Below are 15,428 nucleotides of genomic sequence, written 5' to 3'. Positions count from 1 at the left end.
TTAATGAACTATTCATCATCATTTTGAACCGTACAAATAACACTTTAATACCTACAGACCTGTCCGTGGCTGTTCGTGCAGCAGTTAAATCTGTAGATGGTTTTATTATGTTTAGCCACCTCCCCCTCTTTCCTTTCTGTTTGCTCTACGTCAGGCTAGAACGCTGCGCATGCGCAAAGTGAAGAAGGCGGTTGCCATGGTTCTCGACTGTTGTAAACAGGTTATCATAAGATGAAAGCAGCTCCTAAAATAGTTCCAAAACGAAATTAGCTGAGAAACCACATCATTTATTCTGTCCATCAGAGTGAGATAAACTAAAAACGTACACAAACAACTAAAGTAAGTTTAATATTTTAAATTTGCATTTTACATTGTGACCACCAGAGTCTCCCCGTGAGCAATGTGTGAGTTTTTACAGCAGTAGAGGGATTTTATACCAGCATTGAACTACTTGAGTTTTGTCAGATGAAGTTTGGTTTCAAAACAAAATATGAAAGTAATTGACTTTAGTGTAAATCAGTTTTATTTTTGGCATAATTTTACATTCATAAGTGTATATATTTAAAATTGTAGCCATGTTATTCACAACTTGTAGTTAATTCTTTAATGGATAAAAATAAATTCAACAAGCAAGCATGAAATTAAATTTAGTTTCTATTTTTTTGAAAATAAATTATATTCTTAAATGTATCTCACCTGAAATATATAAAAACATATTTTAGAGTTTGCTGATCAACAAAAGGCTAAAGAAATGTTAAATAATATCTATCTGTGTAATGATTTCTTACATCAAGCGTTTGATATTGATTTCATTAACTGTTCAGTTTGTGATATTCACAGTCTGTCCACTCAGCAATCTTTTTCTATTTATTTATTTACATGTAAGCAAACGAAAGTGTTTTGGATTTTATTATAGGGTTGGGATTTTGGGTCAGGATTCTGGTTTTCCATCTCTTGAGTTTGTTAGATTAAGTTTGGTTTTATGTGTTTTATGTATATATTAATATAAGTTTTTATTATTGAAGGTGCAGCTTCATGATGAGGGCAGAGATTGCAGAGGTGGTGTCCTTCCTGAAAAGCCTTGTAAAATTAAAAAACAATGTGAAGGCGGAGAAAATTGATTTGTTTGGAAAGCGTCTGGCAGTGGTGCTGCAGGAGAAGTTTGAAGGACACTGGTACCCTGAAAACCCCAGCAAAGGCCAGGCATACAGGTACTGCTCAGTGGGACACACAATGGTTTGTGGGTCATTCCATGTCATTAAAGTGTGGCAATTGAATAATTAAAGAACAATTGATAAACATTTCAGATTTTTTTTAAGACCAAAGTACATGGGATGTCCTGAAAATGTGTAAAAATGACTTGGAGTGACCCTTGTAGCTGTCCTCTGGTCAGCCTCAGCAGCTAAACACGCTGATCCTTTTAGTGCTGTTCTCCTCTTTCTATCCACTAAGCCCAACCAGTCAAAGCAGAGGGCGGCTACCTCTGAGCCTAGTTCTGCTTAATTTTTGCGATGTAAATAAAGTTGAATTGAAATTGAATGTTTGTGTTTTTCAGGTGCATCAGAGTGAATAATTTACATCAACAGGACCCAGAGTTGCTGCGTGCCTGCAGGGAAAGTGGGATTAAATACAGCGACCTGGGGCTGCCATGGGAAATCACTCTGTGGGTTGATCCTGGAGAGGTTTGTGGAAGGTGAGTAACAAAAACACACAATTATTCTTCACTCTTTTTTTTAGATTTTCTACTCCTCTGATTATCCATGATCGTGGAATTCATGTTCTGAATCTGAAAATGCAATCTAAACTTTTTAGTTTTTTCTCTTTATTCAAAATCTGGTCCTAATGGGCCAAATTGCTCAGTGAGACGTCACTAAACTTAAAACAAGAGGAGCAACTCTGAATAAACAGGAAAAACTGTTTGTCAGTGAAAGGCCAGTAGCTTATGCAAATGTATAATATGTCCTGTGCTATTTATTGCTATTGTTGAGTTTCGTGAGATTATTATGAAAACTATAGTCATTTGTCATCGTGGAAGTGAAGTGTGCATATTACCCATATGACATGGAAATGCATCACATGCATGTTTTGGGACAACATCACACACATAAAAGGTCAAATTACATACATAATGCGTGGGATTTCGTGTAAAACTTGAGGGTGAGTCCAAAAGAAAACGGCTAAATAACAGAGACTAAACCCTCATGTTTTACGACCATATCAAAGGTTTCAAAGGTATTTTTCTCGTAAAATGGGATGCTGAAAAACAGTTTTTTTTTTTTTGTTTTTAATGTGTGTGTGTGTGTGTGTGTGTTATTGTTGCACAGATACGGAGAAAATAATTTCGACTTCCCAGTTGCCACATTGTGCAAAGACACGGGTAAAATGGTGTCGGAATACCACTCAGATTCTTCTGATGAGGAGAGCAAACGTTCCTCCCCCCTCACCATCCCCAACAGGAAGTGCTCTAACCAGGTAACCCATGGAGCAGAAATCACCTCCTTCCCCACTCACCTGTTCTTAAACCACTGTTGTTTCTGTGTTTGAACTTATCTTTAACTTTTTCCTTCCCCAGACTTTAAATGCAGCAGCTCCATCATGGAATCCTGAAAATATGAGGTCAGGAATGGGTGCCAGCAATCCACAGCCCCACAACAGAACCCCCATTCCTTGGAGAAACAAACTATGGGTACCTCCTAATGGGACTCCAACCATAAATAACAATTTTTTTTATCAATAAATACAATTTAAAAATGACTTACCTATATATTTTCTTTTTTAACAAGTGTTTTATAGCTTGGATACTGATTGCAGGGTGACTACAAGTAGGAAGAAGTTATATTTAAAACTTTAAGACCTTTTTAATACCACGTTAAAAAAAATTTAAGACCAAACTTACGATGGAAATACAGACCAAAGGAAAAATATATTATTTTACAATTAAAGGCATTGATGTCAGTTAATAATATACAATAAGGAAAAAATGAAAGTAATCAGTTGTTCAAGAACATTTTTCAAATGTGTTTATTAATGTGGAAAGAGAACAAAAATATTGACATTGTCCTAAATTATATTTATTGTAACACAATTCTCACAACATTTAATATCAGTGGACAATAAACTAGAAATCAAAATTGACTGGAACCTGTGAGCAAACCAAACACCAAAGTGCTTTTATCAGATTCTTCACTGTGTAATGCTATATGTGCAACTTTGATCAAAAATTAGGCCTTCTAAGAAAATGTAACCAACCCACATTAGCAGCCTAATTTCTGTCCTGGCTAATGAAACTTTATGTTTCTATTATGGGCCCACCTTAGACATAACAATGTGAACACACTATTTTCATTTGAAATGTTGTGAAAACAGAAATTCTGGGATGAGGTAAAAGAGGTAGGTGAGAAGGTAAGGGAAAGAGAAAATGTCTGACTGGACATCAAGGCATGTGTCTGAGTTCTGTTGATTTGTCTTCCAGCTCCCTCTCAACTAGAGCTGCAACAAATTATTATTTTCATAATCGATTAATCGGGCGATAAATTATTTGATGAATCGGATAAAAAAAAAACACATTTCTAATTTCAGCCTGTTTATTCGTCCCATTGTGAATGTAGTGGTAGGTCACCCTAAGGTAGACTTCATTAGCTACACGTGTCCATATATCAGCAGTGAGACACAGTTTGCTGTTTGTGTTCATTGCATTCTTCACTTCCTTTAAAGTCTCTTCATATTTTCTCTCCATGAGCTTTGTAAAATGTAAAACATAAATTGTGTCGTTGAGGGCAGAATGTGACCTGGATTAAAGGTGAGGATGATTGTAGTGAAGCTTCATCTTCAACCATGGACACAGACCTCATGTCAGTGATCATCATGTAGAGGATGTTCTCAGTCACAGCTTCTCTCTGTGGTTACATCATGTGTTCATCACCATGACGCCTGTCATTGTTTGATCTTTTCTGATGAAATGAGAAAGATAGTATAGCATTAGTATGTATTATAGCACAATTTACTACAACTAAAGTATTAACTTGTTTTATATGCAGTATTAGGTTAAGACATGTTCATAGTCCAAAGACCAAAACACACACACACACACACACACACACACACACACACACACACACTAACACATAAAGTACAAGTACCTTAAAAAAATTAAACAAATTTAAGTAGATGTGATAAGTCACTTTAACCCCAGTCTAAATGTAATTAATCCAGCCTCACTCCATTACAGACCAGACTTTATCTTTAATCTTCTACCACCATTATGTACAAGTATATAAATAAAGCACATTTAAACCCTGCTTAAGATGATAAAATTAAATAAAAAAGTATCTCAAACACACAATGTGATGGAATAAACTTTTTTAAAAAGTCCAAGCATTCTATCATTTTGTTCCAGTGTTTTCTTTACTACTACATATTTGTTTTTTTGTGTATTTTTTAGTCTTTTAACTTGATGGGCATTGAAGCAAAACATAAAAAAGGTAAAAATTATGATCAAACTTAAGCATAAAACACACGTGAATCATAAAACTTAGTTACTAATTTGTTCAAGAAATGTCTTTGGAGTCATTAATATCAACTTTTAGCCTCAAACAGGTGAAATAAATCATTTACATTTGAATGTCCACATTTTGGACTAAAAAATCCAAGTAAAGTGCCAGTAACCGTAATAATAATAATAATAATAATAATAATAACAATAATAATAATAATAATAATAATAATAATAATAATAATAATAATAATAATAATAATAATAATAATAAAAAATCCTTACGGGAACACTAGGGCCAAAAACCCCACCTCATTATTGTATGAAGATTTATGTATAAACTAATAATGATTTGTCATTACTATTTACTTTTAGTTCAGTTTAAGTTCATTTATTGTTGATAAAAACATTTAATTATAAAATTATATCAAGAAACAAAACAATAAAAGAAAAGGAAAATAACTATCAATATTTGTTTACAGTAATTCAAAGAGATACAATCAGTGTTATGATGGATGGTGAGAGAAGACATAATGTGTAATGTTGATGAACAAGTTCGGATTAACTATGGCTGGGCCCGCGGATCATCTCAGTGCAGAATAGCACGTACCACGTTCCTGAGAATTCAATCAAATGACTCAGTTCCACCGAATAAAACAAATGAAATTGTGCAACATTGAATTGCCTTTGAAACGATATATCACACAACTATTTCCCCATAAAGTTGGAAATTTACAGAAATAGAGGTGGGCCCCTGGGCTACATTTAAAAAAAAAAAAAAAAAGGGCTCTGAGCGTCTCATCAGAAGAACAACAAAGTGAGTAGCGTTTGAGTTCGGTAGTCCGGCCTTATAAAAATCAGTCTTTCGGTCAGTTTTGTAACCAGTGGATGGCGGTAATGCACCTTAATCAGATAAAGTTCAGTGATAGCCTAATCATTGTCTCTGGTCCAAGAGATGAACTTGGATGAAATAGAGTTCCATGCTTGAACAGTCGCTGGTCGAGCCTTGTTAAGACGTGCAGTCGTATGTTCGAGGTTGATAATATTGATCAGGCTTTGAGACCAAAATTATTTCATGCTCATACCTGGAGTAAACCTATGTTTTAATGTAGTTTTTTTTTCTTTTTTTCGCAGAGGTAAAACCTGCAAACACCAACTTGAGCTTAATTTGTGTTAAAGTTACATCAGAATGATAATTAAGGAGACAAAATGTGGGATTAAAAATTTAAAAAATGTTCAGTACGTTTGCTAACAGAGTTTACATGAGACCAGAATTCAGAAATGATTTGACAATCCCAAAACATGTGTAAGAATCTCCCAAGTGACGCAGTTCCACATATATGGCAGTTTTTTGTAGATTGTAATTTCATTTGGAATCTCTTATAGGGTGTAATGTAAGCTCTATGTATGGCATTGAAGTGAATTAGTTAGGGCGCTAGATTTTTGGAAGTCAAAGTGAGGTTGCACCAGATCTTCCTCCAATCTAAACTGCCCAGTTCCTTATTCCACACGGATTCAGTTGGTAGAACTTTAGCGCTATGCTCTGTCAGTTCATGGTATATTAAAGAAACAGAGGGTCTATCCAGTAACTTAGAGATCAATTTTAGCATGGGATGTGCCTAAAGGGGAGAGTTCCAGGGAACTCCATAAGCTTTTAGGGCTGATCTTAGCTGAAAATAAACAAAGTAAGTGAAAGCAGTAAGTGAGAAATGTGTTTTTAAATCCTGTATCGGTCGAAGACCGTGAATGTTGTAAATATCACCCAGTGTGTGTACTCCTCGTGATGACCAAGATGGTGGATTAAATGGTTTGTGACCACATAATAACCTTGGATTGTGCCATAATGGTGTGTTCTTAAAAGGGCCGCCCATCCAACGTTCTACTTTCTTCCACACCTGTATGGAATTTGCAATGATGGGCCCGAAGTTATTTTTGATTGTTTTGTTCGATAAGCTGGAGAACAGAATATCTTGTAGCCTGTGTGGTAATATTTTAACAGATTCTATCATTTTACAAGCAGTATTGGATTGTGTATCAACCCATCTGCTTAATGCTCTGATCTGAAATGACCAATAGTAAAGTTCGAAGTTTGGGACCACCAGACCGCCTAGCAGTTTGGGTCGTTGCAATGTCTTCAGACGAATCCTAGGCTGTCTTCCTTCCCAAATAAACCTTGAAACCATGGAGTGGATGTCTTTAAAGTAATTTGGAGGAGGGCAGAGTGGTAACAGAAAAAAGGAAGTTGAGAGTACATTCATTTTTACTGTGTTAATCCTACCTTGAAGAGAGGTTCTTAAACTCTCTCATCTTTGAATATCTGACTTTATGTTGCTTAGCATAGCGTTGAAATTGTCTTGATTACGTTTATGCAAGTTTTTCTGAATTGTAATGCCCAGATACGTTAAATAATTTTCAGGTTGAATACCTACTGGAATAACAGCGTTTCCATCTATATTATTTAAAGGCATGAGCGCAGATTTTGTCCAATTATATTTGTAAGTTGCTGAAATGATCAAATACCTTAATAAGTGGTTGGATAGAAGTGACACAGTTATTTAAGAACAAGATTATATCATCTGCATACAATGATATTATATTTTATGGTCGCCTATTTTAATAGGGGATGCTGTAGATTGTCTAATGGCTTGTTCTAGAGGTTCCAGAGAGAGACAAAATAAAAGTGGCGAAAGTGGACACCCCTGTCTTGTTCCCCGCTGTAAGGTAATAGGGGAAGAGATTATGTCACCTGTTAAAACGCATGCTAAGGGAGAATGGTAATGCTTTCATCATTGTTATAAAATATTTATAAATCCAAAACGTTGCAGTACCACCCACATATATTCCCACTCTATCCGATCAAAGGCCTTCTCTGCATTAAGCGAGAATAAAGCACAGGGGGTTGGATGTGTTTCGGCCATATCTATGATGTGTAGTAGTCTCCTCATGCTAACCGATGCATAGCGCCCCTTTATGAAGCCTGTTTGATCTTCGTTGACTAAAGATTGAATAGCGTTCTCAAGGCAAAGAGCAAGTGCTTTAGCATATATCTTCAGATCACTTGATAGTAAGGGTATTGGTTTAAAACTGGAGCATTCCAAAGGATCTTTTCCTTTTTTCAAGAGGAAGGTTATGAATGCTGTTTATTGATCTCTATGAAAGGTACCACTCTTAATCACAATGTTAAATGACTTAAGTGTTAGGGTGCCCACTATATCCCAGAGTTCCAAATACAGCTCTGGTGGGAGACCATCCAGGCCAGGTGATTTACCTTTGTTGAGACCTTTCAAAGCCCTATGCAACTCATCCAACTTTAACTCAGTCTACAAATCAGCTTGAACTTCTTGCTGTAGAGTGGGAAGCTCTAAATTGTTAAGAAATTGTGTACATGTAGTATCATCATGAATAATCTCAGATTTATATAACTTTTCATAAAAGGATAAAAATGTTGTACTAATGACCTATCGATTTGTTGAGGTTTTGCCATCAGGTTTAGTTATTGCTGAGATATTAGTTTTTATTTCACATTCCTGCAGCATAAGCGCCTGCAGGTGACGAGGTCTCTCTGATTCAAAGTAGTATTTTGGCATACTTCTATGCAGGATAAATTCTGCCCTTGACAGGGACAGAGTGTTGTATTCATTTTTAAAGATGTCAGTAGTTTGGCCTGAACCTCTGTGAAGTTATTTTTTTGTAAAGTCTCTATTGATTGTATTTTGTTTTCAAGATTTGTTATTTGTCGAACTCTTGTCTTTGCTAGACTTGAAGAGAATGAGATACAGAAACACGGATAAAATACTTTGTGGCCTCCCATAATATCTGTGGGTTAGATCACTCTTGTGCATTAATGACCAAAAACTCTTTTAATTGGGTTTTAAGTGAACTGATAAATCCTGAGTTAATTAGTATGGACGTATTTAGTCGCCACCTTGGTGCTTTTATTTTAATATTGGGTAAATCAATGTTGCACAGTAGTGCAGAGTGATCGGACAGTGGTCTCGGTAAAATAGTGATGAATATATTTGTGTTAATTTGTATTATTCTGTAATTAAAGCTGGGCTGAGAAAAATATAATCTATCCGGGAGAATGTCTTGTGTCTAGCAGAGAAAAATGTATAATCTCTTGCATTAGCATTTTGTATATGCCAAAGATCATGCAAAGCAAGATCTTTAATAAGTGTATTCAGCAGGTTAGATAATAGATTGGCAGTAGCATCTGAATTTGATCTATCAAGAGATGGATTAAGGACTGCATTCAAATCGCCCCCCACTACAAGGGAACAATCATTTTGTTCTAATAGTTTGTTTCCAATGAAATTAAAAGGTCTCTATCAGGCTCATTTGGACAATATATGGATGTAAAAGCTAATTTATGATTAAGATTGTTAACACGGGCAAAAGCAAGTCTTTCTTTCCCATCATTTCCAGTGACGTGTCTTTCTATGGTGTAAGTACTCAAGAACACGAGTTTTTCACATTAAGTGATAATATATTTAATACACGAGTACACAAATTATTCAGCTACCAAGATGTACGTATTAGTGCTAACGTAAGATGAAGCTTAACTGCGTAATCGCCCTGCCAAATGCTGTATATTTGTCCAAATACTGCTGCAATATAGAGTAAAAATATGTCTGTAAAGAGGAGGGGGTGGGGAAAACTATATACAAAAACTAACAGACTGTACAAAAAAAAAAAACTGTTGGTCTGCAAGAACATAAACTCAACAAATTGTGCCAGATAGCCACACAGTTATTTAAACACAAAAAATAAATACATTCGATAATACGAGAACCAGCAAAGTCAATCTGGATTGTACGTTAATGCTAACCCATCAATAGAGCCTGTTTAGAAGAACAGAAGTACTGGACTGGCAAATATATATTTAATATTGCCATTAAAATAATACAATTATTATTATTTATTATTTATTCAGTTCATTTCCGACATGGTTGCATTCACAGAAATTTATTTGACATTCAGAGCAAAATCACATCATTGGTTTTTTTTTTTTTTTGTCCTTTTGCATGCCGGAAAGGCCAATGTTACCCGCTCACCAAAAAAATAAAAATAAAAAATTGCTTAAACACTAACTGCTTAAACGTTAAGAACTTGTTTATGTCAGGTAAGATTCGAAGACTCATCAGTCCATGTCCGTCAGGTTACCCTCTCTGTCATCCTGGAGATCTGCGTGGGCCACTGTTAAAAGGCCTGGGGTTGTAACCATGGCGACCACTTCACTCTCTTCAGGACAGAGCTGCAGCTCTTCCTCCTGGCTGTCATTGCTGGGCTGAAGTCGGTTGTTTTCGGGGTGGCTCCATTGGATTTATACTTCACTGGGAGGACATTCCGTGCGCCGTTAAGGATTGCCGCTCTGTCCTGCCAACAGAGCAGTCTGAAGATGAGAGTTCGTGGTTTGTTGGAATTAGCCTGGCCTCCGTCATACAACCGATGCGCCCGTTCAATATCGATGTCACGGCCATCCAACGAAGGGATCCATTTAGATAGATTCTTTTTCAGGTAGCCAACTGCATCTGAACACTCCATTGATTCTGGTAAGCCCACCAGCCTTATGTTATTCCTTCGCCCCCTGTCCTCCAGGTCCGTCAACTTTGTGGTAAGGAGGTCAAGCTGTGACTTTAGCTCGCTAAGCGAACGCCTATATTCCCATGCAGCGGCCTGCACAGCATCCATTCGGTCCTGGATCCTCTTAGCAGACTTGCTCAATTTATCGAGTTCATTGGTAATGCCATTCACGGCTTCAGCATTCTTTTGTATTTCTGTTCGCATGTCATGTAAAGCTGGTACCAGGATCGAATCCATAGCGTCCCTAATGGCGGAGGCAACAGCTGAATCCAGTACACCGCGTTGTTCTTTGAGCGCTAGCTTAATGCCGTTAGCAATGGCTGCATCCAGTTCTTCCTTCGAGATGGCAGATTCTTTAGTTTTTCTTTATAGGCAACTGTTCAGCCTCCCTTTTCCAAGCGTCTTTGGTTGAGGAAGTACTCATGATGAGATGGACGTTGAAGTATTTGTTGTATAATATCGGATTATTGAAAAAAAATTACTATGCTAGCCAGAGATAGACACTACGCTGGCATCGCAGTCGAGGGATCACGTGATCCCAGCAGGAATGTCTCTTGTTTAATAAATTTACTGGTAATGTCTTGGAAACTCATGGCAAAAAATGGCAGATGGATTATAACTGTATTCAAACTAGACAATTCTCTTTTCATACTATGCAATGTATATGGTCACAATGGAGTAACTCAAGCTAAAAATATGTTTCATCAGATTTATTCCAAAATTGAGTATCGACAAGGAAAACATAAAGATGCACAACTAATTATTGGAGGTGACTATAATGATGCTCCAAATGATTCAATAGATAGAATCCTGGAAAAAAACTCCCAAAACTTCTGTTTTAAAGCTACATCTTACCTCACTGAAAAACTTCTTGTGACAGACATCGCGAATGACATTGAGTTTTTTAACCCTCGCTGTAAGGAATTTACCTGGTGTAATGCTAGACGCACTCAACACTCTAGAATAGACTCATGGTTAACATCTTCATCTTGTATACAATTTATATGTGAGGTTTCACATTTACATGCTCCATTATCTGATCACAAAATGATTTTGATTCTCGTTTCTGGTTCCAAAGATAACAATAATAATCTAAGAGGATACTGGAAGCTAAATAAAAACTTACTTAAAGATGCAATCTTTCAACACTTTGTGAAACAAAATGCACTAAATATTTTCAATAATGAAAAGGAAAATAATATTCAAAAATGGGAGTATTTCAAATTCAAAATGAGAGAAACTGCTATTCATCGTAGCAAATAAATAAAGAAAATTAACATTGCAAAAGAAAGAGGAGTTATGAATAGTTTAAAGCCCTTATTAAATAAAGAGAATCTTTCTATAAGTGAGCAAACAAAAATAATACAACTCTAAAAAGAAATAGATAAATTATATAATGATGCAGTCAAATTATAAACGATCTAGAGCTAAATGGCTGGAAAATGGAGAACAAAATTTGACTTATTTTTTTGCACTTGAAAAACGTAATAAAAAAGAATGAATATGTCGGCACTAAAAATAAACGACAACTTAAACACTAATCCTAAAGAAATTTCAGAATATGTTTGTTCATTATATAAAAAAAATATATGAATCTAAATTCAATTCAGAACACTGTGAGGAATTTTTTAATGCAATCAAAGAATTTATCCCTACTATTTCAGATCATTTCAAGAAGAATTGTGATAAACCTCTCTCGAACTTTGAACTTATTGAAGCCCTAAAACATTAGAAAAAAGGCAAATATCCTGGAATTGATGGTTTAGTCACAGAGTTTTATGTATTTTTCTGGGAGATTATTGAATTCCCATTAATGAATATGTACAAAGATTGCATTGCTAATCAAGAAATGACAGCCACTCTGAAACAAGGATTAATAAGCTTGATTCCCAAACCAAACAATGATTCTTTATGCATAGAACATTGGAGGTCAATTACTCTCCTAAATATTGATTACACATAATTCTCACTTGTTTTCGCCAGACACATAAAAAGAGATCTTGGCAAAATCATGAATGAAACACAGACAGGTTTTATGTCAAATCAACACATAAATAATAACATTAGACTAATCTTGGATTTGCTTGATAATTCTGAACATTTGGACTCAGAGTTAGTTATAATTTTTCTAGACTTCTACAAAGCATTTGACACTCTGGAACATCCATTTATATACAAGATTTTAGATCTCATGGGTTTTGGGGGAAGTTTCATTTCAATTGTTAAAATGCTTTACAAAGATAACAATAGTAACTTAATGATTTACCCGAGCACTTCCAAAAGATTCCCTGTTAATAGATCTGTTTGTCAAGGTTGTCCAATTTCACCAATTCTTTTACTAATCGCAACAGAATTCCTGTCATTACAAATTTTAAACAGCTCTAAAATTAAAGGTTTATCGATAATTCAAAGAGAAATTTCAATTACGCAATTGGCGGATGATACGGTTTTGTTTTTAAAAGATAAACACCACATTGAACCAGCAATACAATGAATTAAAACATTTTCCAAAGTATCTGGCTTACAACTCAACGTAGGTAAATGTGAAATATTATCCATACATGATACAGATAGTGAGAATGTATGTAATATACCATTCAAGAAAACTGTCAATCACATAAAACGTCATAACTAGACAACAACAAAACTTTCTTCCCCGACTTAAGAAAACACAAAATATTATGAACATGTGGCTCCAACGTGATTTGACAATGTTTGGAAGAATTCTCTTAATGAAAGCTGAAGGTATCTGGAGACTAATATATCCTGCTTTATCTCTATTTGTTCAGGTATCAACATCTAAAGAAATTAACAAAATATTTATCAACTTTACTCGGAAAAATAAAAAACACAATTTAAAAAAAGATAAACATGAATCATCAAACATCAAAACCTCTACTACCATCTCGATAAGCAAAAATCCCAATTTATATCAAGGACATCACTCATATTCATTGACTGAGTCCAGTGGTCCCATTGGTAACTGGGGTCACCAATAGCCAGAAGAATAGTGGAACCATGGTTAGAACCACCCCACTTGATTGGCGGCATCATGAGTGAAATGACTTTAATTTTAGTTTATTTTAAATACATTTGACGGACAAAAAAGGTGCCTGCAAAAAATTAACTAAAATATTAAAACTACTACTGCTACTGATAAATTCACAATTATTCTACATATTTGAAAACTAGTTCCGGTCTTGCAACGAGCTTGTACGGTTGTTGATGACTTTTCAAACCATTTTGTATCATCCCCTCTTTAACCCAATAGTGCACGGGTTGAAGATGAAGGAAATATCCAAACACTTAAAAAGGTTGTTCTGCCAAGTCAAAGTCATTTAATGCATTTAAAACCTTTGTATTGCAGTATGTTTGGTGGCAATAATCAACTCTAGATGCACTGAATGTTGGGATGTATTGAAACAGTTATTGTGTCTATATGAGGTTAGGGTCTTTTTTACATGAGGTTTTATTTCAATCCTTTTTCTTGTTGAAGAGTGTCACCTTTACACGAAAGCTCCAGTTATTTGCTTAATTGCATTTGTCATTAAAATTGTACAACATTAAGATGTGCTTATATTTACCATTTTGTTAAAACATATTTATATTTTGTGTTTATTAATGCCAAAGCCAGTTAGAATTGCTCATCTTTTTTTTTCTTCTTTTTTTTTACAGTCATGGCTATTTGTGTGTAACTGTAATGTAAATGTAATTTTTGAGTTTCTATTAAATGGAAAACCTTGAACACCAGCATGTACACATTGTTGATATTCATTAATGTTCTTTCTTGAATGCACATGAGCTCATCCACAACCTAAATTCTCTGTTAGAATTTCAGCAATACATTTTCTTTTTGCACTTAATTCTATGTAAGATGCTGTCCATAATTTGCCAAATGTACTCTTTATGAAGCTCAACGCTTTAAAGACAGTGGAGATGATAGCAGACTTCAGGAAGAACCCAGCCCCCCTCATCCCCTCACCCTGGGAGACTCTACAGTGAGCTCTGTGGAGTACTTCTGCTTCCTGGGGACCATCATCACCCAGGATCTCAAGTGGGAGCTGAACATCAGCTCCCTTATCAAAAAAGCTCAGCAGAGGATGTACTTACTGCGGCAGCTGAAGAAGTTCAGTCTGCCAACAAAGATGATGGTGAACTTCTACAGCTCCATCATCCAGTCCATCCTCTGCTCCTCCATCACCATCTAGTACGCTGCAGCTACGGCCAAGGACAAGGCCAGACTGCAGCGTATCATCCACTCTGCAGAGAAGGTCATCGGCTGCAATCTGCTCTCCCTCCAGGACCTGTACGCCTCCAGGATTTTGAGGCGTGCAGGAAAGATTGTGGCCGACCCCTCCCACCCCGGTCATAAACTGTTTCAATCTCTCCCTTCTGGAAGGAGGTTTCGGTCCATCAGGACCAGAACCTCCAGACACAAAAACAGCTTTTTTCCCTCTGCCACCATCCACATGAACACACCCCAAACACCCCAAGTCACCCACTGATGACATTATCTGCTGCACTATATATATATATATATACTGCATATATATTTATATTTATCCTATTTATCCTTTATTCACTATCTATCCTTTATTTATCCCTCATCCTTTATATTTATCATTATTATTATTATTATTATTATTATTGTTGCTGGGTTGTTCTTTGTTTTTTTTATTTTTTTTGTTGTTTGTTTTGTGCACCAACTACCAAGACAAATTCCTTGTACTGTCCTTAAAACTGTACATGGCCATTAAAAACATTTCTGATTCTGATTCTGATGAAATAAACAAGCTACACGCTTTACAACCTCTTTGAAATGAAACATCTCAGCCCTACACTATGAAGCTGGATCTACAGATCCAGGCTGTCTGTTAGTTCACGGGTTTGACCAAACCAAACATTTACACTCCCAGAGCGGCTATACAAAGACGTTAACTTTAGCCTGGGGTTTCCAACCTGGATCAGTGAGATGATAAAGGAGAAACCATGCAGAGCAGCCTACTTCACCATCAACAAACAGACAAATATTCTTAAAGAATATGTAGAATTAAACTCCATAATCTGTTGTCACAGCTAAAGCCAGAAAAGAAGGATCACTGACAGAAAATTGCTGACTCTATTAATGCATAAACTTGTAAAATTATACAATAATAATGCATTTGACAATAAATGGACAGCACTCTGATTAGTCAGATTTACTTTAATACTGAACAGATAATTCCACACCTTGATGACATGAGTAGTTGATGGTTACATTAATCCATGTTTCAGCAGTTTGAAGTCAAGTGTATTTAAGGATTTTAAGCATTGTACATTATAAACAAGTATATACATTTATGCATAAACATTA

General features: G+C 35.7%; 1 protein-coding gene across 1 annotated transcript; it reads left to right on the top strand.

Annotated features, from left to right (window-relative positions):
• The first annotated feature begins 342 nt into the window (after positions 1-342).
• On the top strand, positions 343-2,737 carry LOC114455697 (protein BTG3-like). The gene is made up of 5 exons (XM_028437076.1): positions 343-404; positions 1,026-1,211; positions 1,556-1,693; positions 2,325-2,472; positions 2,573-2,737. Exons 2-5 carry the CDS (start codon positions 1,036-1,038, stop codon positions 2,735-2,737), a joined length of 627 nt encoding a protein of 208 aa, XP_028292877.1. The 5' UTR covers positions 343-404; positions 1,026-1,035.
• The last annotated feature ends 12,691 nt before the right edge of the window (positions 2,738-15,428 follow it).

This window comes from Gouania willdenowi, chromosome 21 (genome assembly GCF_900634775.1).
Source record: "Gouania willdenowi chromosome 21, fGouWil2.1, whole genome shotgun sequence".
Classification (NCBI taxonomy): Eukaryota; Metazoa; Chordata; class Actinopteri; order Blenniiformes; family Gobiesocidae; genus Gouania; species Gouania willdenowi.
This window is presented reverse-complemented; position numbering and strand designations above follow the sequence as displayed.

Coding starts and splice junctions, on each gene's coding strand:
- LOC114455697 (XM_028437076.1), top strand. CDS start 1,036: ATGATGAGGGCAGAGATTGCAGAGGTGGTGTCCTTCCTGAAAAGCCTT. Junction 1,212..1,555: donor AGCAAAGGCCAGGCATACAG/GTACTGCTCAGT, acceptor TGTGTTTTTCAG/GTGCATCAGAGTGAATAATT. Junction 1,694..2,324: donor CCTGGAGAGGTTTGTGGAAG/GTGAGTAACAAA, acceptor ATTGTTGCACAG/ATACGGAGAAAATAATTTCG.